Source organism: Streptopelia decaocto (assembly GCF_964273445.1).
Source record: "Streptopelia decaocto genome assembly, chromosome: 21".
In the NCBI taxonomy this organism is placed as follows: domain Eukaryota; kingdom Metazoa; phylum Chordata; class Aves; order Columbiformes; family Columbidae; genus Streptopelia; species Streptopelia decaocto.
The window spans coordinates 3,146,687-3,165,391 of record NC_138676.1 but is presented as its reverse complement, the minus strand read 5'-3'; the positions used below and the strand labels follow the sequence as shown (position 1 = coordinate 3,165,391).

Below are 18,705 nucleotides of genomic sequence, written 5' to 3'. Positions count from 1 at the left end.
GAAATGTTACATATAAACCCTGATGGAGTAGAGATTGATAATGCCTTTTTACCTCTAGTTGCTTGATTGGGGGAAGTAATTCTGTTTTCATTAGTGCCAAAAGGCATGATCTCAGCTGAGCTGCAGCACCAAATCTGAAAGACTTGTGGCTGTAGCCACAGACAGACAGAATGGTGCTTTGTATCAGGAATAAAATCTTGTATAATAATGACAGAGAGCCTTTGTAAGAAGATTTGCAAAATAAGTGGTGGAACTCTCATCCTAATGCCCCAGACGAAAAGAAAACCACAGAGTCATAATATTGAGAATCTTTCCATTTTTGCGGGATTTGCTTCTCAAGTTGCTTCTTCGAGTACTGCCAATTGCTGAGAGAAACCTTTTTTCCATGAAAGACAATTTGAAGCCAGTTTTGGGTTCTTCTGGCAGGCTGTTGTTCGTTAATAGCTAATACTTAAAGGTTACTGTAACAGTCCTTTCTTCCACTCTGCACAGAATGCATTGAATGGCTTTTAGTAAGTTAGAAGATAGAGGTTTTGCAATATTTCTAGTTTAATTACCAAAGTTTTACCCAAGTCAGCTATTTTTCTTCCACTTAAGTGGCTTGACTTGTGCTCTGTAGAGTTTGTTTACTGAAAGATTTTTAATAAGGCCTGTTTGGTTTGAAGGCCGTAAGAATGGCAGGTGTACTGGTCTGCTTCATTCAAATGATGCACACATGAAAGGCTGCTTCAGTTAATTAAATAAATAAGGTAGAACAAAGTAAATAAATGTAGCCTAGTAGCCTGCATTATTTGTTTCGTTTGGTAAGCATAACACTGTGACTTCTCTGAAGAAAGTGCTAGATCAGTATGACCATACCAGGATTGCAACATATAATCAGCGGTGTTAAACTATTCAGGTAATACTCACTAAAAAGAAATGAAAATATTTTCCATTTATCCCATCCTTCAAGACTTTATGTTGTTGTTTTTATTCGTCAACTTGTATAGCTCATGTGTTGATATTTTAGATCTCCAAATGAAAATGTTTTATTTACTGGAGACAAGGCTGTTTACCTTTTCTGAGAAACAGACTTAATATCAGTTTAAATATAAACCTTTCAATGTATTTGGCCAAAATAGTGCATAGATTAAAAACTAAAACAATGTGTTTGCTGGATAGTCTCCAGGAAAAGTGGTCCTTGTTCAAGACCGTGTTTAGTTTGATTCAGTTTTTAACTCATTAAAGTAGGAACTTCGGAAAGGCCTTGCCACAGAATCCCAGAATGTCAGGGGTTGAAGGGCCCTGGAAAGCTCATCCAGTGCAATCCCCCCATGGAGCAGGAACACCCAGATGAGGTTACACAGGAAGGTGTCCAGGCGGGTTGGAATGTCTGCACAGAAGGAGACTCCACAACCCCCCTGGGCAGCCTGGGCCAGGCTCTGCCACCCTCACCAGGAAGAAGTTTCTTCTCAGTTTTAAGTGGAACCTCCTGTGTTCCAGTTTGAACCCATTACCCCTTGTACAGATCAGTTCTTTCTTCTTGAATATGTTAGATTTAATATTTAGTGATCTTTGCATAACATTATTGACTATCATCAGAATAGTTTTTATTCACATTTTGATACGAAGAGAAACAGTGCTCTTGCTTTTTAGCACAGTTCCCCTGGACCTAATATATGATAAGGCATGCTCGGTAGCTAGAAAGCACTTTTTCCCTCCCAAAGATGTATTTCCTTGTGCAGTAATGTAAGAATAGTAAATGGAGACAGCAAGATATGTTAAAGTACAGCTTTCCCTTCCCTGAACATATTTTCCTCGTATAATTGCATATATTTATCTTAGTGTTTTATAGTGCATTTACAGAAGCATTCCTGCCTCTCTTTCTGATATTGCAAAAAGCTCTTATTCACTCTTTGGGCCATTTCAAGAATTGTTCATTTGCAATTTATTATATTTAGAAGCACTTTGTAATACGGAAGGAGACGTGAAGCAGGGCCTTGATAAATAAGTCATTATGGTTACAACAGTAGCCATGTCTGAGAAGATATTTTCATAACTCATTAACACTGTTTCCATTTGAGAGATGAAGGCATAAAATTAAACGTAAGAGCTTATTTTTCAGTAGTCTTTAGGTTAAGTGTTTAATGAGAAGGATAAATCAAAATGGGATTAGCTCTTGTAACTTTATAGATTGCAGAGTTGCTGAATTTCCCAAACATAGTTTGTCAGCTCATAACAAAATTATAAATTTTGGTCCCAGCAGTGGTATTTTGAAACTGCAAGGAAAAGGAGTGTGAGGAGATCCAGTCTGCTCTACACTCAGTTTAAAGAGGGAACAAAACGTGGTTTATCTGAATGGTCACGTGTAACCAAACCAGAGGAGGTTTTTAACAAGGGTATGGTTGGTGGAGAGCAGGTTCCAGTTCTTCGAGTTGTTTTAGTCCTGGACTGCCAACATCCCTCCCTGTTATGGTGACATCAGGGCAAAATAACCTTGCTTAACACATCTAACCAGGGATTGAACACCAGACTCGAGCGGAGATGAGGGAGGCCCATCTGAGCAAGACACATCAGGTTAATGTAGTCGTAGTTCTGCTTTAGTGCTGGATTTGCCTTAGATTCTGTATCCAAAACCCGCTTGAGCTACTTTTCAGTGCACTGAACAAAGCTCTGGAATGGTTTTGTGTATACATTTCTTTTCCAAACAGATGTTTGGTCTCTCTTGTGTTGCATTTCTGATTTCTCAGAGGGCTCTTCCTGTCTCAGCATCTTATTAATAAATGAAGGCATTATCAGCGAATAAATGTATGGAAGATTAGAACACAAAAGCAATGTAGTGTAGCAGGATTGAACTCTTTGTTGCTCAAGAAGCCTTGAAAATTGATGAAATAGTCCCTTTAGGTGAAGATAACATTTGCTTTACAGTGTTAGTACTGGATGTGTTTTGAAAACTCTGTGTTGAACATTGGCTGTTTCTATTTTCTAGGTGTGCCAAATATTTACCCTTTATTGAGTGGTCCGTTTACTAGATAATCTGTGCACAGGAGAAGTCAATTTGGAACACGTTGCTTCTGGGTTTTCTAAATGGTTTTCTCAAGACAGTTTTATATCTTACCACCCAGGAAGCAGTGTCTGTCAGAGATTTGGGAAAGCAAGCTTCATGTGTATTCACCTGTCCCCCCAGTCCTTTTTCAACACTTATTTGCATTAAATTGCCCTTTTTTCTTTGCCTAGGCTCAATAGACGAGGGGGTTACGGAGGGATTACCCACACTCCAAAGTACCTCTGGCACTAACGCTCATGCAGATGACGACGATCGGTATGTACCAATGTAATGTGCAAACTGTTCTGCAGCAAGTGCTGTGCTGTAATTAACCCACCCAGCCTTAATCCCAAAACGTTTAGTTGTTCCTACATCTACTTCTCTGTGTTGCTCAAAGTACAATCAGTGCCTGAAGGTTCAGATGCGTTGGAAGAATGGAGGTGATGAAAGTCGGAATTTGCTTACTTGTTGCTTTTAATTTCCTGTCTATTTCCAGGCAACACTGATGAAGAAAGATATTAATGTTTTTGCTGTTTCTCCCTCACTGCTCTTGATTAATGAATAAAACCCCTCAGTCTTTACTGTGAAACAGGTGTGGTTGGTGTATGCGTGCTAAAGCTGACGTAAAGCCACAAAAGCAACAAAACGAAAACAAGAACCTGGTCTTGGCTTTACCAGACGTTGCCATAAACCACAGAACAGGCAGAGCAGCCTTAAATCTCTTCTTCCAAACTTTCAGCGCGTAGCTCCATACCAAGATGCTGTGTATCACTTACTGTAAATATTTAGCCATCTTTTGCTGTGCCGAGACGAGCGATTTATTAAGGGAATCCCTTATAAGGGAAGGCTGGCAGAGAAAACCCAACTAAAATGGGTCTGTTTGGTCAAAGATGTATCATAGTTCTGTTAAAGAAAAAGAAAAAAAACCCACAACTGGTTTGACTTTTATTACTCTGCTTTTGTGGTATGTGCCCGGTGTGGTGTATAGCTAGCTATTCCCTTTCTAAGCAGAATTTTGGAAGTATTGGCAAGCTGGCTTTTGCATAGTGTTTTGTTAGACAAGCGAGTCTGAGGAAGGAGTGTGAACCTTTGGGAGTTGTTCCAGAAACTGTGTCAAGTGAAACTCCCTATAGAGATAACTATCAAGAGTGGCATTTTCATAGCTCATAAAATCTTTGCTGCCATTGCCTTCTAAAACCTTTCCCATTGTAGGATTAAATCTGAAGGGAAAATAACCACCTAGATAAGGTATTTTGTATGACATAGGAGATTTTATCTATCTACTAACAAATCTCAGTGTGAAAATAATACTCAGCACATAGGGTTTGAATTGATAGTGGGAGCACATACTACATTAGAACTAATCCAGGTTTTTAAAGCTATAATTCTGGAGTCAAGTGGCATACGTATTTTCAGCAGTGGGTTATTTCAGAAATTTCCTATAACATTGCAGAGCTCCAGCACAAACTGCATAGAAAATTCAAGATATATAAAATCCTTTAAACACACTGTGGAAACAATCATAAATATTTCAGAATTTACGATGTCTTATCTCTTGATTTTCTGCGTTAAAGAATGAACACAATTAGTTGATCCTCCTCCATAATCAGTATTTCATAAACAGCAGGTCACATGTAATTGTTGTCAGCTTAAGAGGCACCCAGGAATCTATTTGGTATTAAACCTACTCTTTCACAGTGAAGTCTGATAAATTTTTTCTCTGATATTTCACATTTGGATTGTGATACACTTTTCTAACATTGATCTGTAATTCAGCCTGGGCTGGTTTAACCGTGTCTGTGACAGTTCATGACTGCGTTTGAAAGGGAGTTGCAAAGGCAGTTGCAAAGGCTCAATTATAAAAGGTCTCTCTGATCCAATATAATGAGAACTTTCACTTCTCTAAAGTAATTGTATTTACAAATGGAGAACATTTGTAGCTCACTGAGCATTGTGGCTTTCACATTTGTTAGAGTTTAGTTCTACATAGTTAAATATGTGTATCATCTCTTGGTGAAAAGTGGAAAAAATGCAAGAAGAGTATTTTACAGTGAAAACACTTTAAACCTATCTCTTTAACTAGTTGTTACAGAAATTCTGAGATGTTAGATGAATCTCAACTGTTAAATGCCACATTTATCACAAATTGCAAGTCATGAAAAACGGAGTGTATTTGGGGAAAAAGAAGCAGGGAAGAGAAAATATGATTGTGTTTCAAATGTAATTTCTTCATTGTGCTGCGGTCTGCGGTTATGTCACCAATAGGTATTTCAGCCTGCTTGCAGTGTAAAGATGGAACAAGGCATGCCGTCACTGGGAGCTGGAGAGCCTCCGCATCCCCGTTTTACCTCTTTTAACCAGCCTGTCTCATCATGAAGCTTTTATGGAGGAAAAAAACCCTTTATTTTAAATTTCTTCTAGGGAGATTGTCCCCGTAGCACTTCTCCTTTCTCCCTTTATCACCCGGGCCCTGCAGCTGTTACTTCTGTTGCACATACCTTGTGAACATTTTAATTGTGAATTCTCCAGTGAGCAGAGCACAAGGACGGTATTTGCCGTGTATCTTTTCCACAGCTCTCCAGGACCCTACTGTATATAAAATAAGTGAAGGACAATACAATTTCTTCCAAATTATTCCAGTTCCATGTGAGACCAGAAATCCTTCTGGGTTTTACAGGCTGATTGAGACTAAATTCCTGCAGGAAAGTCTTTTATCTTGTTTGTATCAAGAGGTGCCTGTTGCTTTCTCTCTCCATATAAATTTTACAATTGGAACTTCTGCCACCGAGACCCATCATTGACTCAGAATTCAGGTACCCAGTTTTCACAGCTGTATTGACACCCATTTCCAGAGTAAACGGAGACAGCTAAGGTGTTGGTTTTAAAGAGATGATCCTAGTTCTTGTCCTGCTATACTGATCCGGTCTGTGGATTTTTTTTGTATGATGTGTAGGAAAATGTATTTGTGCAAACTGCACATTTCATCCCTGTGAGCATTAGAAGTCCATAAATTCAGCCTAACCTTGAAGCCAACAATCTGGGCTCAAGATGGAAGCAGACCAGCAAGAGGGTTTGTTCAGTTAGGATTACCTTCTGACCATGTGCAACAGGAGACATCGTGGTACTATTTCTCAATACATTTCAGACATTACAGTTTATTAAAACTAAAATTGCGTTCAGGGTCAGAGCAGTGACATCTCATCTGCCATCAGGCTGCGAGCAAGCTGAAATGACTATTTCAACAAAAAAATATAGACCTAAATGCTCAGGAAAGGGAAACCCCAGGTAAGTACAAACTCCTGTTGTTATTATGTTTGTACCAGCAAATTTGTTTTTATTTCACTACGCCCTTTAGCAAAGCAAGTTCTTGCCAGAGGACTTGGATTATAACACTGCAGTTCCCTTAAACAGTTTGCAGCTAGAGGCTATGGAGGAGCAATTACTCAGTTTTAAACAAATTACTTTGAAACTTAAATTGTTCCTTTATTATCATCTGTGTGCTGTCTTTTAAATAAAGCGTTTGAGGTGTTCTCGTAGAGCCAATTGAAGCACACAAGGAGCAAGTATTGATTAATTAGATTAATATTTTAAACTTAGAAATATATAATTGTAGATACACAGAATCACGAAATGTTAGGGATTAGAAGGGACCTCAAAAGCTCATCCAGTCCAACCCCCTGCTGGAGCTCTCTAATAGGTCATTCCCTAACTTACACTGGAACCTGGGGTTGTTCCTGCCCAGATTCAAGACTCTACACTTGCCCTTGTTATATTTCATGAAATGTTTCCCTGCCCAACTCTCCAGCCTGTCCAGGTCTCTGATGGCAGCACAGCTTCCAGTGTCAGCCACTCCTCCCAGCTTGGTGTCATCAGCAAACTTGCTGACAGTCACTCTGTTCCCTCGTCCAAATCATTGATGATTATATTGGCTAACATGGGCCCCAGCACTGCCCCCTGAGGCACTGCACTAGATACAGGCCTCAACTGGACTCTGCCCCATTGACCACGACTCTGGCTTCTTCCCTTCAGACAGTTCACAGTCCACCTCACTACCCACTCATCCAGACCACGCTCCCTCAGTTTAGCTGTAAGGATGCTGTGGGAGACTGTGTCAATGCCTTACTCAAGTCAAGGTGGATCACGTCCACCGCTCTGCCATCATCCATCCATCTTGTTATGTCCTCATAAAAGTCAATGAGGTTGGTCAAGAACGACTTCTCCTTGGTGAGGCCATGTTGACTGCCCCTAATGACCCTCTTATCCCTGATATGCCTTGAGATGGCACCAAGGATAAGTCAATACTAATGTTTTCTCATTGAACTTGGATTGAAATGGAAATGAATTGGCTTTAATTTCATTTGTAAATATCACTGAAGTTGAAAAATACTCCTTGGCTTTCTCATTTGCTCAGTTCCTTAAATTCTCCCTTGGGAACTGTTTGCAGATTGTAAGTCATCGATATGCTTGAGAAAATGCCCATGCCTGGAAAATAAAGTTAAGTTTGCAGCTGGTGCTCAGACCTGTTACCCAAAGAAGCAGAAGCTGGAGGTTTTGTTCAGATGCAGGTCAGACACATTGCTGTGGAGCCAGAGATTTCCAGCATAAATACAGATCTCACCAGAAGTGCGAAAGGCACTTCTTCTCATACAAATGTATCCCAGGTTCAGATTTCCATGGGTGAGACTTCTTAATTATTTTTTTACTCTAGCTTGCTTGTAAATCAGTGAATTTTTTCTTTGTAGTTTGGAGAACGTTCAGTACCCCTACCAACTCTACATTGCTCCTTCCACCAGCAGCACAGAGAGACCCAGCCCCAACGGTCCGGACAGACCTTTTCAGTGCCCAACCTGCGGGGTCCGCTTCACTCGCATTCAGAACTTAAAACAACACATGCTCATCCACTCAGGTAAGAAACTCATTTATAGACTCACAGAGGTTTTGCTCACTGTGCAGCAAATATAGTAATGTGATTCTTTTTTCATCGCCTGCCAAGTGCTTCAGAATTATTTCAGAAAGATTAGGTAGAGGTATGTCTCATTGAATGCTTGTTTTGATACATCAAATCTGACTGATAGCTCTGCTCGCGGATGATTAGCATTTGTGTGGACTGAAAAAATTCTAATTGCCTGAAACTCATCAGAGTAAGCCATTTTCATGATAAAGACTTGAGATGAAATAAAGTGTACTTGGCTTTTTTATTATGGATTATTGTGGATTGAAATTTTTCCTCTTATGTGTAATTGTCTGCTGTGTTTTAGAGGAGACTTGCAGCCATAAAATAATATTATCCATCTTATGTCCTTGCATTGAAGAATGTTGTATGGCTTTGGATCTCAGAATTTTTGGAGGGATTGCAGGACAACCGAATTGGTTTGATAATCAGTTTAGCTACTACACATAGTACAGGTAGCAAAAGGTTTGTTGAATGCCTCCTCTGAGTCGTGATATCCCTAATGCTCATGATAACTCCTAATGTCTTTGTTATCAGTGTTTTTCAAGACTTGTCAGCATTATCTGGCAATAATCTTGATATTTTAATGAATGAAGAGGATATTGAAGGGTTATTACACATGAGTGCTAAGCCTTGTGGTTTAGCACCTCCTGGTTTGAGCTTGACTCTTACCTGCACGTAGATGCTGTACCATTTTTGGGCAGAGCAACCACAATTGTCAAGGTGTCATTTTTTCACTGTCAGCCATCAGTTGTCAAACCCCTTCAAGGAAAAATGACCGTATGATGTAATAATCTGTATTTAATACTTAAAAAAGCAAACTTTGTGGGCATAGTGAGTGTAAGATTATCCCAAGCCAGCTCCGAAAGTCTTAACTGGCAGACAGACTTCAGCAAAGCATCTTTGGCCAACCTACCGACTAGCAACCCCTGGGCAAAGTTGGGAGAGATTCGAGTGGCTGTTTTAGAGTAATTAGCATGCAAACGAAGCTCTCACAACTTGTAAATGTTGAAAGTGTTTTCACACAAGCAAAATGGCTGAAGAGATTTTCCTCAAGCTATCAGAGGAAATAGATGCCCTTGGACAGTAGGAAAGCATGAAAAGTTTTAGCTCCGCAAGACAATATTCTAGCATATTAACTTGTTTTCACGTGCTTAACAAGGAGTTTTGGTGTAACCTTAACTACAGCTTTCTCTGTATAAAAGCCCCAATTAAAAGTTCAGCTCCCGCTTTGAACATAAGGAAAGCAGAGTGAAAGGCTGGTGGAATTAACAGCCTGGACTGATGCACATTCAGCCTTTTGAAAAACCCTTTTTTATTCCTTGACAGCCCTGTTATGAATAGAGCTCCATATTCCAGATTCTTAGCCACACGTTTGGATTCCACACTTTCTGGACCTCAGGCTTTTTATTAAATCCTCACTTTTTGGCGATTCAGTCTTTTATGCTGCAATAGTTCTGTTTGGGTGTGATTACATACTCTCAGCCACTACTGCATGTTCCAGAGCTCTTACATTTTAGGGTTTTCCTAGTGCCTGTAATAAATGAAAAGTGAACGAGTAACAGAATTCCTAACTTAATACAAGAAAAAAATGAGAGGCATGAACCTAAACTGTCTTAGAGAGCTGTCTGTCATGCAGAGTTGCTGAAAATTCTGGTATAGAAAGGTTCCCACGCAACATAAAGGCCGTTAACTTCACCCTTTTATCACCGTTCCTGCTGCATTACAGGGGCGTCCTTGTGCGCGCAGTCCCCCTGCCAGAACACTTCTCCGAGGCCAAAGGCAGCCAGAAAAAGACATTGCAATTAAGGGTAGTCTGATAATTGCATTGTTGGGAACCAGTCTGGCACAAGAATCTCCCGAGATCAAAGGAGTTCAAAGATGGTTTGAGGTGACTGCTGCATCGGATGCTTTTTGGCTGTGGCTCAGGATCATAAGCATAGTATAATCCGTAGAGGCTCATGTTCATTTTAAACTGCTGGGAAGAAGACATGTAAGCATTAAGGACAGGTCACGTTACTATGATATCTATTGGCAGTTGGTTCTGAGAAAGTGTTGTTCTGTTCTAGTCGCTTCTGCCATTCTAAAGCTAACCAGAGTATTTCTTCCTAAACCAGCGCCTTGCTGTGATTGCCCACAGCTGCTGTCCCCTCGCTGTTAGAAATCTGGAAGGGTTTTGCCAGTGACCTCTCATTACAAAAGGTGAACTTTTTTTGTTTTTGCTCTCTCTTCCGCAGGCATTAAACCATTTCAGTGTGACCGCTGTGGGAAAAAGTTCACCCGAGCTTACTCGCTAAAGATGCATCGCCTGAAGCACGAAGGTAAACGCTGTTTCCGCTGCCAGATATGTAGTGCCACTTTCACTTCCTTCGGGGAATATAAACACCACATGCGGGTTTCCCGGCATATTATCCGCAAGCCTCGGATTTACGAGTGCAAAACATGTGGCGCCATGTTCACCAACTCTGGAAATTTAATCGTTCACCTGAGGAGCTTGAACCATGAAGCGTCAGAGCTAGCAAACTACTTCCAGAGCAGGTGAGGTGCACAGCAAAAACCTAACAGGGAAACTTGCCTTTTTTTTTTGTTTTTGCCTTTTTTTTTTCCCCTAAACCATCTTTTCCTGCTTTCAGGGCAGCCTGCTGTGCCTCTCATCAGGTTGCCAGCTAATTCCAGTCAAATTCATTCTTGCGCCACTGTCTGTTATATCTAATCTGTCTTACAGCATAAAAGCTATATAAGAGGGCACTGAAGAATCGAGTGAGATGTGCAAGCTGCTTCTGGGCTACTTAATTTCTCCTTTCAGTAGTATCTGCGGGCAGGCTAATGGTGTTAAACCATAGCACTGTATACAGTACTATCTGTGGAGTTCTGTGAACGATTGCTATTCAAAATCTTGTACATAGCCTGTTCACTTGCATAACAATTAGACTTATTACTTCATTTTAAGTACTTGCTTGATGGTGGATATTGCAGAAGGATTGCATGACTCCATACCTTCTCTTTTTCCATTTTCTAGGTAACATGTTACTAAATGCTCAGACTAACAGGGTTTGAATTAGTAAGGGCCAGTTGGACATTTCTTGTTTATCAGGACAGAAAAGACTTGGCATATCTCACAAATGCGCTTCGCTGAAGACTATTTGAAGTGTTCTGAGGCATTAGACCAACACTGTATTTTCCTATTGAAATTAATGTTTGTAACCGATGGAATTTGAGATAGGTAAATTAGAGGAAGATAGATCTCACAGCTCTTAAATCTATAGAGAGAGTGCAGCTTGACGTGTATAAGTCACCTCTCTTCAGAAATGGAGAAGAAATGTATTGTAAATGTTATGGCCTCTGCAAACCATCCGTTGTGATTTCTAGACATTATGCTTTTTCTCCTGCAAAACATTTCAGCATCTTGTTCTATTTGGTTATCTCAGAATGATGTAGGTTGAAAAAATTGCAAAACAAACCAGGAAAGCCAATCACTGTCTTTCCAACAGAATATTGTTTAAAAGTATAAGTGCTTCATAACTGTGGGTTTACGCAGTTCATGTTCTTAGAGCTTGTGCCAAAACTAGAGCAAAAGCTCTAAGGGATGATGCTGTGACTGGTAAGCACTTTATCGTTGATATCAAATTAAAATCAGATTAAAGTATGTGACTTTAGTTGTCTATAGGCCTTCCTTTATTTTGAATTTGCAAACACTAGGTTTAGCATAGTTGATAGCGAATTTGGGGTTGAAGCAGTGAATGCTGCTGTAGTGGAAGAAAACGGCTGCTTTTAAATGGATTACAAGTATAATGCATGTACTTGCCTCAAGTACAAACGTGTCTGGTGCTGAAAATTTGCTAAGAAATTTTATTTTGCCTACGTGCTCTTGCTCTGAAAATACTCTTGGTAGATTTTCTTGGGATATGCTTGGTAAGACTAAGTTAAAGAAGTGCTGTCCAGAAAGGCCTGAAATGGGAAGGAAATGCAATTCTATTCTTTTCCCGGTGGTGTGATACGTGTCCACATCACAGAACGCTGCTGCACTTGGCTTTTTTCCCTTGTGCTTTCAGCAGAACCTTTGCTTCCTCGCCTCACGCTTCTGTTCGCAGCCCGTCCGCTCCGAGCAGTGCTGCCCACATCTGTGCCAGCGCTCAACCCGTTCTTGTGTCTATTTTTAAAGGTTGTGTGCTCCCTTTTTTTTCAATGAGGTTTTCAGTGCCATACGACGTTCCAGACATTAACTTTCATTCTCGTCAAGGTGATACAATCTAAATAGTAAGAAGTTGCTGTGTAGGAAATATGGGTGCACAACAATGCAAAATAGATGCCTTGGAATAAATGGTCTGCATGTTTAAATGAGGACCAGGTTATAGTGCTTAGTGAAGTGTGTCACTGCAATGATCTTAGAGCAATGTGAAATGAATATCTTTGTTCTCTGTGCAATGCAGTGTGTGTAGCTTGTGTGATACAACTGATATTGCTGATGTTTGTGTGAGAAATGACATTTCTCTTCTGTCCTTTGCCCTTCTTCTAGTGACTTCCTAGTACCGGACTACTTAAACCAGGAACAAGAAGAGACCCTCGGGCAGTATGAGCTAGGGGAGCATGGCTTTGAAAGCAACTCTTCTGTCCAAATGCCTGTCATTTCACAGGTGTCGTCAACTCAGAATTGTGAAAGCACTTTCCCCTTGGGGTCTCTGGGTGGGTTGGCAGAGAAGGAAGAAGATGTGCCAGAGCAGCCAAAGACTAACGCCACTGCTGAGGCAGCCGCAGGTGACCCTCCGAAACCGGAGCTGTCATCGATTACTATTGAATAATTCATGGTTTGGTTTCATTTTTGTTCTTTGGAAAGTGCCTGTGTTTGGTCCTGTACATTTTAATTTAATTTTTTTAAAACGAAAGTGGGGAGATTTTCCCTTTTTACTTTGTAAGCTATGCTTTAAACGGAAAACTGCAACAGATGTTACATTATTTTTCATGACTGAATGATCACTTCTGTGAAAATATTTAAGACTGAATGCACAAAAAGAACCTGTCAGAACATCCTGGAAGCTGTGATACACTTCTAAAGAAGAACAACTGATTCAGATCACTTTAACTATTTCTTCTTCCACAGTTAGAGCAGCTCATTAAGTTTCTCTTGCTTCTGCAGGCCCTCTGGTTAAGGGAAAGAAATCAGAGGAAACCTTTTTAAAATGACAAACAAAAGGATGCATTGGAAATCATTGTTGAGCAGTTTTGACTAGTTTTGAGTGGATGCTTTAATCTTCTGCATAAAAAAATGACACTTCCTATCTCGGTGCCTGCTGTTTTTTCAGAACGCTCACTGTAACCCTTTGCTTGGAAACGGTAAGCGTTTTGGAAACTAACAGCCACACACTTTTTAAAAACACATCGTCCCTTTTCATCTCAGATGGGTCCATTTCGACAAACCCAAGTGATGTCATGCCAGGTATTCCTACTTCTTATATTCCAGTCCTTTTAGAAACTGCTTGGTCAATAACTGATTTGCCCATCCAAGGTTAGGCGTGGAAACGCTACGGTCAGGAAAAGTCTGCTGGTGCATAGTGAATTGAGGATGGTAGAAAAGTGTATATCCGTGCAAGCCTGACAAATATCTCATGACTGTATCTTGCTGTAGAAGGGGAAACACATCTGAAAACGAAGGTTTTCCCAAGCTGAAATTCTTAAATCACGGCCAGGTTGCTTGCAGTTCTGGTCACTTCCCCCTATCACATATACTGTGTTTTTACTAATCTCCAAAAGCTAGCTAGAGGGAGTTTACAGATGGGGAAAAATGAGCTCTTTTGTGCATTATTGCACATTTTTTCTGTTTATACATATGCATGTATAGTCTCTGAGATTTTTATTAGTCTGTTTTGGACAAAATAAGCAATTTATTCTCTTTAGAGGCCAACTTTCTAACCCAACAGGGGGTTGTTTACAAAAAGCCTATATAGCAATGATGAATTATTCCTGTTTCAGAACATTTTAAATCCTTGCCAACTCGGTTTATTAAAGGCCATTACTCCAGCTACATACACAGCTCAAGTAAGCAATAAATTGAAAGATTTGCAATTTCATTTTTCCATATTTAGAAAAAGCTGCAAATGCAGGGTGTGGGATTTTCAGCGCAGCGAGTCTTGTTTTGTCGAGGCTGTTTGGGCTACGGCACTGCTTTGAAACCTAAATTAGGAAATACATTAGGAGCTTTGTGATTTTTCTTATTGCTTCTGAAATTAACTCAGTGTTTGATGCCAAATGCCTATCGCCTGCAGATGACGTGCTGAGCGAGTGGGCGTTGATCTTAGTATTCCAGAGGCATCGTCTACTCCCTTAGTTTTGAATCTTGGTTTTTCTTTTTTTAAATTGCTCTGTTCTGTCCAGTTTCATTTTACATGAACATGAGGAGGAAATACAACCGATAGAGAAAGGTTGCTCACGAAGAAACAGAAGACACAAAAGTCTTATTATATTGCAAGATCAATTTGTATTCAGTTAGCTTAGGCAGCTCCGATACTCGCTAGGTCCACTAGTAATAGCCAACTTTTGTAAGGAAAAGCCCTTTGGAAAGAGCTTAAAGGGTTTCAGTGACTTTAACAATTTTTCTCTGCTGTGTTTTAGGTAAAACCCACACTTTGTAGTTAAATAGAGTGAAAACAGTTGGGATTTAAGGCCTTTCCAAGTTACTGGAATGAAGTTTCTCCACCAGATCCAAAGGGTGTTTTAGAAACATGCTGCAAAGAAGTTCTCTGCTGCAGTCCAGTCTTGTCTGTCTTAAAAGGGCTTGAAGGAAAAATTCTTTTTTTGGGGATACTGTACTGGAATTAGTCCAGCGCCTATCGATGGGCTGAGTTGAACGACCAGTTCTCTTCCACTCTGATTTCTGTAGCTGAGAAGCCAGTGAGACAAGACAATGCCTTTTGCAGTCTTATCCTAAATTATAGGGCCGTGACACTGAACTCAAATACCTGGTTTTCCTTCTTTTCTGATAAGCATTACTCGACTTTGCAGGTGTATGAAGATCCTTTGTGATTGATATAGTGAAAAGCCCTTCACAAAGAAACACATTTCCAGACTGTACAGGTGTGTTAAACAAAGGTGCTCAGGTGTAGATGGACATAATCTGTTAGAATCTGGTAATTTTCACCCATTAGATATTTTGCTAATCAGTTTATCGGTGAGGAGATGTGCAAATACAGAATGGACATATCTGGACACTGGATTTTTAAGACTTAGAATTTTGTGTCAGAAGGCGAACTGCTTTCTAAATACCAAAGAGAAGGGGAAAACAAAAGTTAAAAAGACTTTGTAGCTCTAATCTGTTCTTTTTTGAAAAGAAATTAGTATCATTAACTGTTAACACCTTGGTACAAGAGTTTCATTGTTCACTGCGCTGTGATACACATTATCCTTTCAACCCTGTAATCTAAGTGTAACATCTTAATTTAGTTCTCACTTTTCAGACTGATTCAGCTGCAGCAACAGTAGAGTTCTTAGAGGATTTTGTGTGTTTGTTTGGTTTAGAGTTGAGTTGACTTGTTAATTTTCCTGTTTGTAAGTGTTTCTTGTTAATATCACTTATCTCCATAGAAGTGTACACAGATTAAATACAAATTCTATTTCTCCTCCCTAACTTGGTGGAAGTGTTCAGTTCTTTGAAATGCTGGTGTTCCTCACAGCAGAGATGTAAAACCATAGGACATCTTAAAACAATCTCTATTGCCAGTACCCTAAGATTCCAAATTGAGCGAGATAGATATCTAAGTTAGAAGAAACTTGCCTTAAACTACACTTGGGATTAAACCTAATGCATACATTTCTTTCAGTACGTTATCAGAGGGTTCTGAACTCTGAGGGTTCTGAACTTCTGTATTCCTGCTTGACAAGGATCGCAGAATCACGGCAGAGTTGAGATTGGAAGGCACGTTTGCAGGTGATCTAGTTCAACCCCCGTGCTCCAAGCAGACTCAGCCAGAACGGCTCGCTCACTCCAGTCAGGTCTTGAATATCTACCAAGCTGGAGACTCCCCAGGTGCACTGGGAAACCTGTTGCAGTGTGTGACCTCCCTCCTGTATCAAAGGTTTTAGTGTGCTTAGATGGGATTTCTTGTATTTCAGTTTGTGCAGATGCTCTGCTCCTTTCGGCATCTTCGTGGCCCTTACAAGTCATTCAGAATTTCTTCCAAATTGCCACGTGTGACCCATTGCAGCACTTTCTTTGTCAACAAGTCGTCTCCAAATTAATTCACAAAGCGATTTATGCCTTGCTTTTGCATAACCACCTCCCCCATGGCACCAGTCTTTGGGAAATCCTTTCCTCACCCATTTATTTTGCAAGCAGAGTGCCTTCACCACCACAGAACTAGCAAGGTTCTGCCGTATGCCAGGGACCCGTGTTCTCGGAATCTGTGCAGGGTTTTTACTCCTTGCCTATTGTTTAGAGCAGTCCGTCAGATGGGAACAATAGCGAAGGAAGGGATAAGGTTTTTCCTGAATTAAAGTGGCATTTGGGGAGAGAGGAAAAAAAATCAGAGGCTTTCTCTTTCCCCACCAAGAGTGGAAGAAAAAGATGTTTTAGCTGTGTGGGAAATTTGGCCAAGTTCTAAGGGTTTGTTGTGTTTTATTCGATGCAGGCACATAGCACAGCTCCCCTGGATACCCGGGGGGATGCAAATTAAAGCTCTCTGTCAGAACTGCTTGTCACTGTTCTTACACCACGTTAAAAAAAGATGTGTGTTCCTGATGATTTGTCTGTCTTAATACAGTTTGAGTTGGGTTGTCAGGCTCGCAGATACTACGGTCGTGTCTCTCATACTGAGAGATTAATAGACTGGGTTATCGAAAATGGTTCTGGGTTCGCGTGTATCTTGAGTCTAAAAGGTGTGAATTTAAACTTTTTTAAAAAGTAATAGCTGCCAGTGCAGTAAAATATATTTTATAAGACTATGATCCCTATATGTCCCTTACGGGATGGAATTTTATTGTTTTTAAGCTACGGTTTAACGTTTTTTATGAGGGCTTCAGTCGCTTCTTGGTCGCTGGCTTTCCCCTCCAGCCCCAGGATGCAAGAGCACTGAGAATATTGCTGGTCTCTCTCCAAGACCAACCATGAAGCATTTTATATGCAAATAGAACGGGAGCTTCGCGCACCCTGCAGGGATGGAGAAAATGCAGATGCGGGAGCACCTGGTGCTCCTAGATCCATTGCAACTTCCACACCATCAGAGTACAGAAAATAGCTAATTTTCGTTCAGATCGATTACGTTCGAGTTTTGCTTACAAGGTGAAAACCCAGTTTTGCAGGGTTCTCATCTACATAATAAATTCCACAGCATCTCGATGACAGCTAAGAGGGTTCAAGGCCGGATGGTGCCTCAGCCACATCAGAGGTCCCCAGTAAATAGAGTCGGTTCAAAGTATTTGAGCAGAAAAAAGAAAACAAATGCGATTTTATTTTTTTTTTAATGCAACAGTACGTACTGCTCTGGGTTATTGTTAACTCAATGTGTGCTATCACAGTAATTCAGTGGCCCACAGGTCTCAAATCTGGTTGCACTAAGATAAAAAGCCGGATCATTGTCTGGTGCTGCCAGCCTGTGTGGCAACTGGACCTACAGTCTTCCTGAGGGTTGCTGCGGTGCCCAGAGGAGTGATTTTTGTTTAACCGTTCGTTTAGCAGATGCATGCGTTGGATATTCTGACTTCTAGCCCTGGCTACACCAAGTTCTTGGACAGCTTCTTTGCCCCCGTTCCTGCAGTGCCTTCGCTCTAGGTGCTGCCCTACGGTGAAAACCCCGAGAGGGAAAAGAGTAAGCTGGAGTTACAAAAATGTGAATTAAATTATTGTTGGGCTTCTTTGTGCATTTTAGTAACAGTGAAACCCCCTTAACTGTGCCAGTCTCCGGTCACCAGCCGTATATCCAGTCGTCATCTCATCCACAGTACAGCTTCTCTTGTTGACGCTGGCCACAGCTAGATTACTTGGCATGTTTATTGACTTAACAGAATTGTTTTTTGGTTTTTGGTTTTGTTTTTTAATGTATACGATGTTTAAATACACTTCACATTTTATATAATACTATCTGGCTATTAGTATTTTTCAGGAACCATAGTTCTTGGTGGCTATATATATTTTTGTGACTTTTTTTGTAAACTAAGTGCCGTTTCAACGTTACAATCATTTTTAGAGTTATTGTAATCAATGTGAATATCATGTTTTTTCAAATCTGTTCTGAGCCTGTAGTGTTTGCTTTGTGATCCTATGTGTAATGTATATATTCTGTATAGTTACATTGTATTGAAATACTAGCTTGTTTGATATAAGAAAAGTATGTATTGGGTACCTTTTTGCTAGCCTGGTTGTTTAATCTTTAAAAAAAAATGTTCTAAAATACAAAAAAAATCACCAAACTGGTCCCATTATAGGTCAAAATTAAGGGGGGAGAAAAACTAGTTTTGAGTGTCTTTGGATAGAAACATGAAGCTAAGATTTTTCATTAAAATATTAATGTTTTATGGAGTATATCTTTGCTTTGTGTCGTTATTTAACTATGCCAGAGTTTGTCTTATAGTACCAAAGTCCCGCTTTGACCTTGTGGAAGAAGATGCAACTCTGTTGCTGGAACTACATTCTCTTACAGCTTTTGCTTATAATTAGTCGCAAACTAGTTGAATATGAGGAGAACTCGCTGTTGCTGAAGCCGTCATTGGGAGGAAGGTAGTTTAAAACAAAATAAGCATTAAT

At 40.2% G+C, this 18,705-nt stretch overlaps 1 protein-coding gene across 4 annotated transcripts in view; it reads left to right on the top strand.

The window, feature by feature from the left end:
* Window positions 1-18,483, top strand: part of ZBTB44 (zinc finger and BTB domain containing 44) — a 36,706-nt gene extending 18,223 nt beyond the window's left edge. For 2 of the 4 annotated variants that reach the window (XM_082070186.1, XM_082070187.1), the window contains 4 exons: window positions 3,217-3,301; window positions 7,768-7,931; window positions 10,214-10,514; window positions 12,493-18,483. In XM_082070186.1, coding sequence (XP_081926312.1) covers window positions 3,217-3,301; window positions 7,768-7,931; window positions 10,214-10,514; window positions 12,493-12,775 — 833 coding nt within the window. In that variant the 3' untranslated portion in view covers window positions 12,776-18,483. The remainder of the gene's footprint in view (window positions 1-3,216; window positions 3,302-7,767; window positions 7,932-10,213; window positions 10,515-12,492) is intronic. The other 2 variants (XM_082070188.1, XM_082070189.1) reach the window with 2 other exon arrangements.
* Window positions 18,484-18,705: the final 222 nt, after the last annotated feature.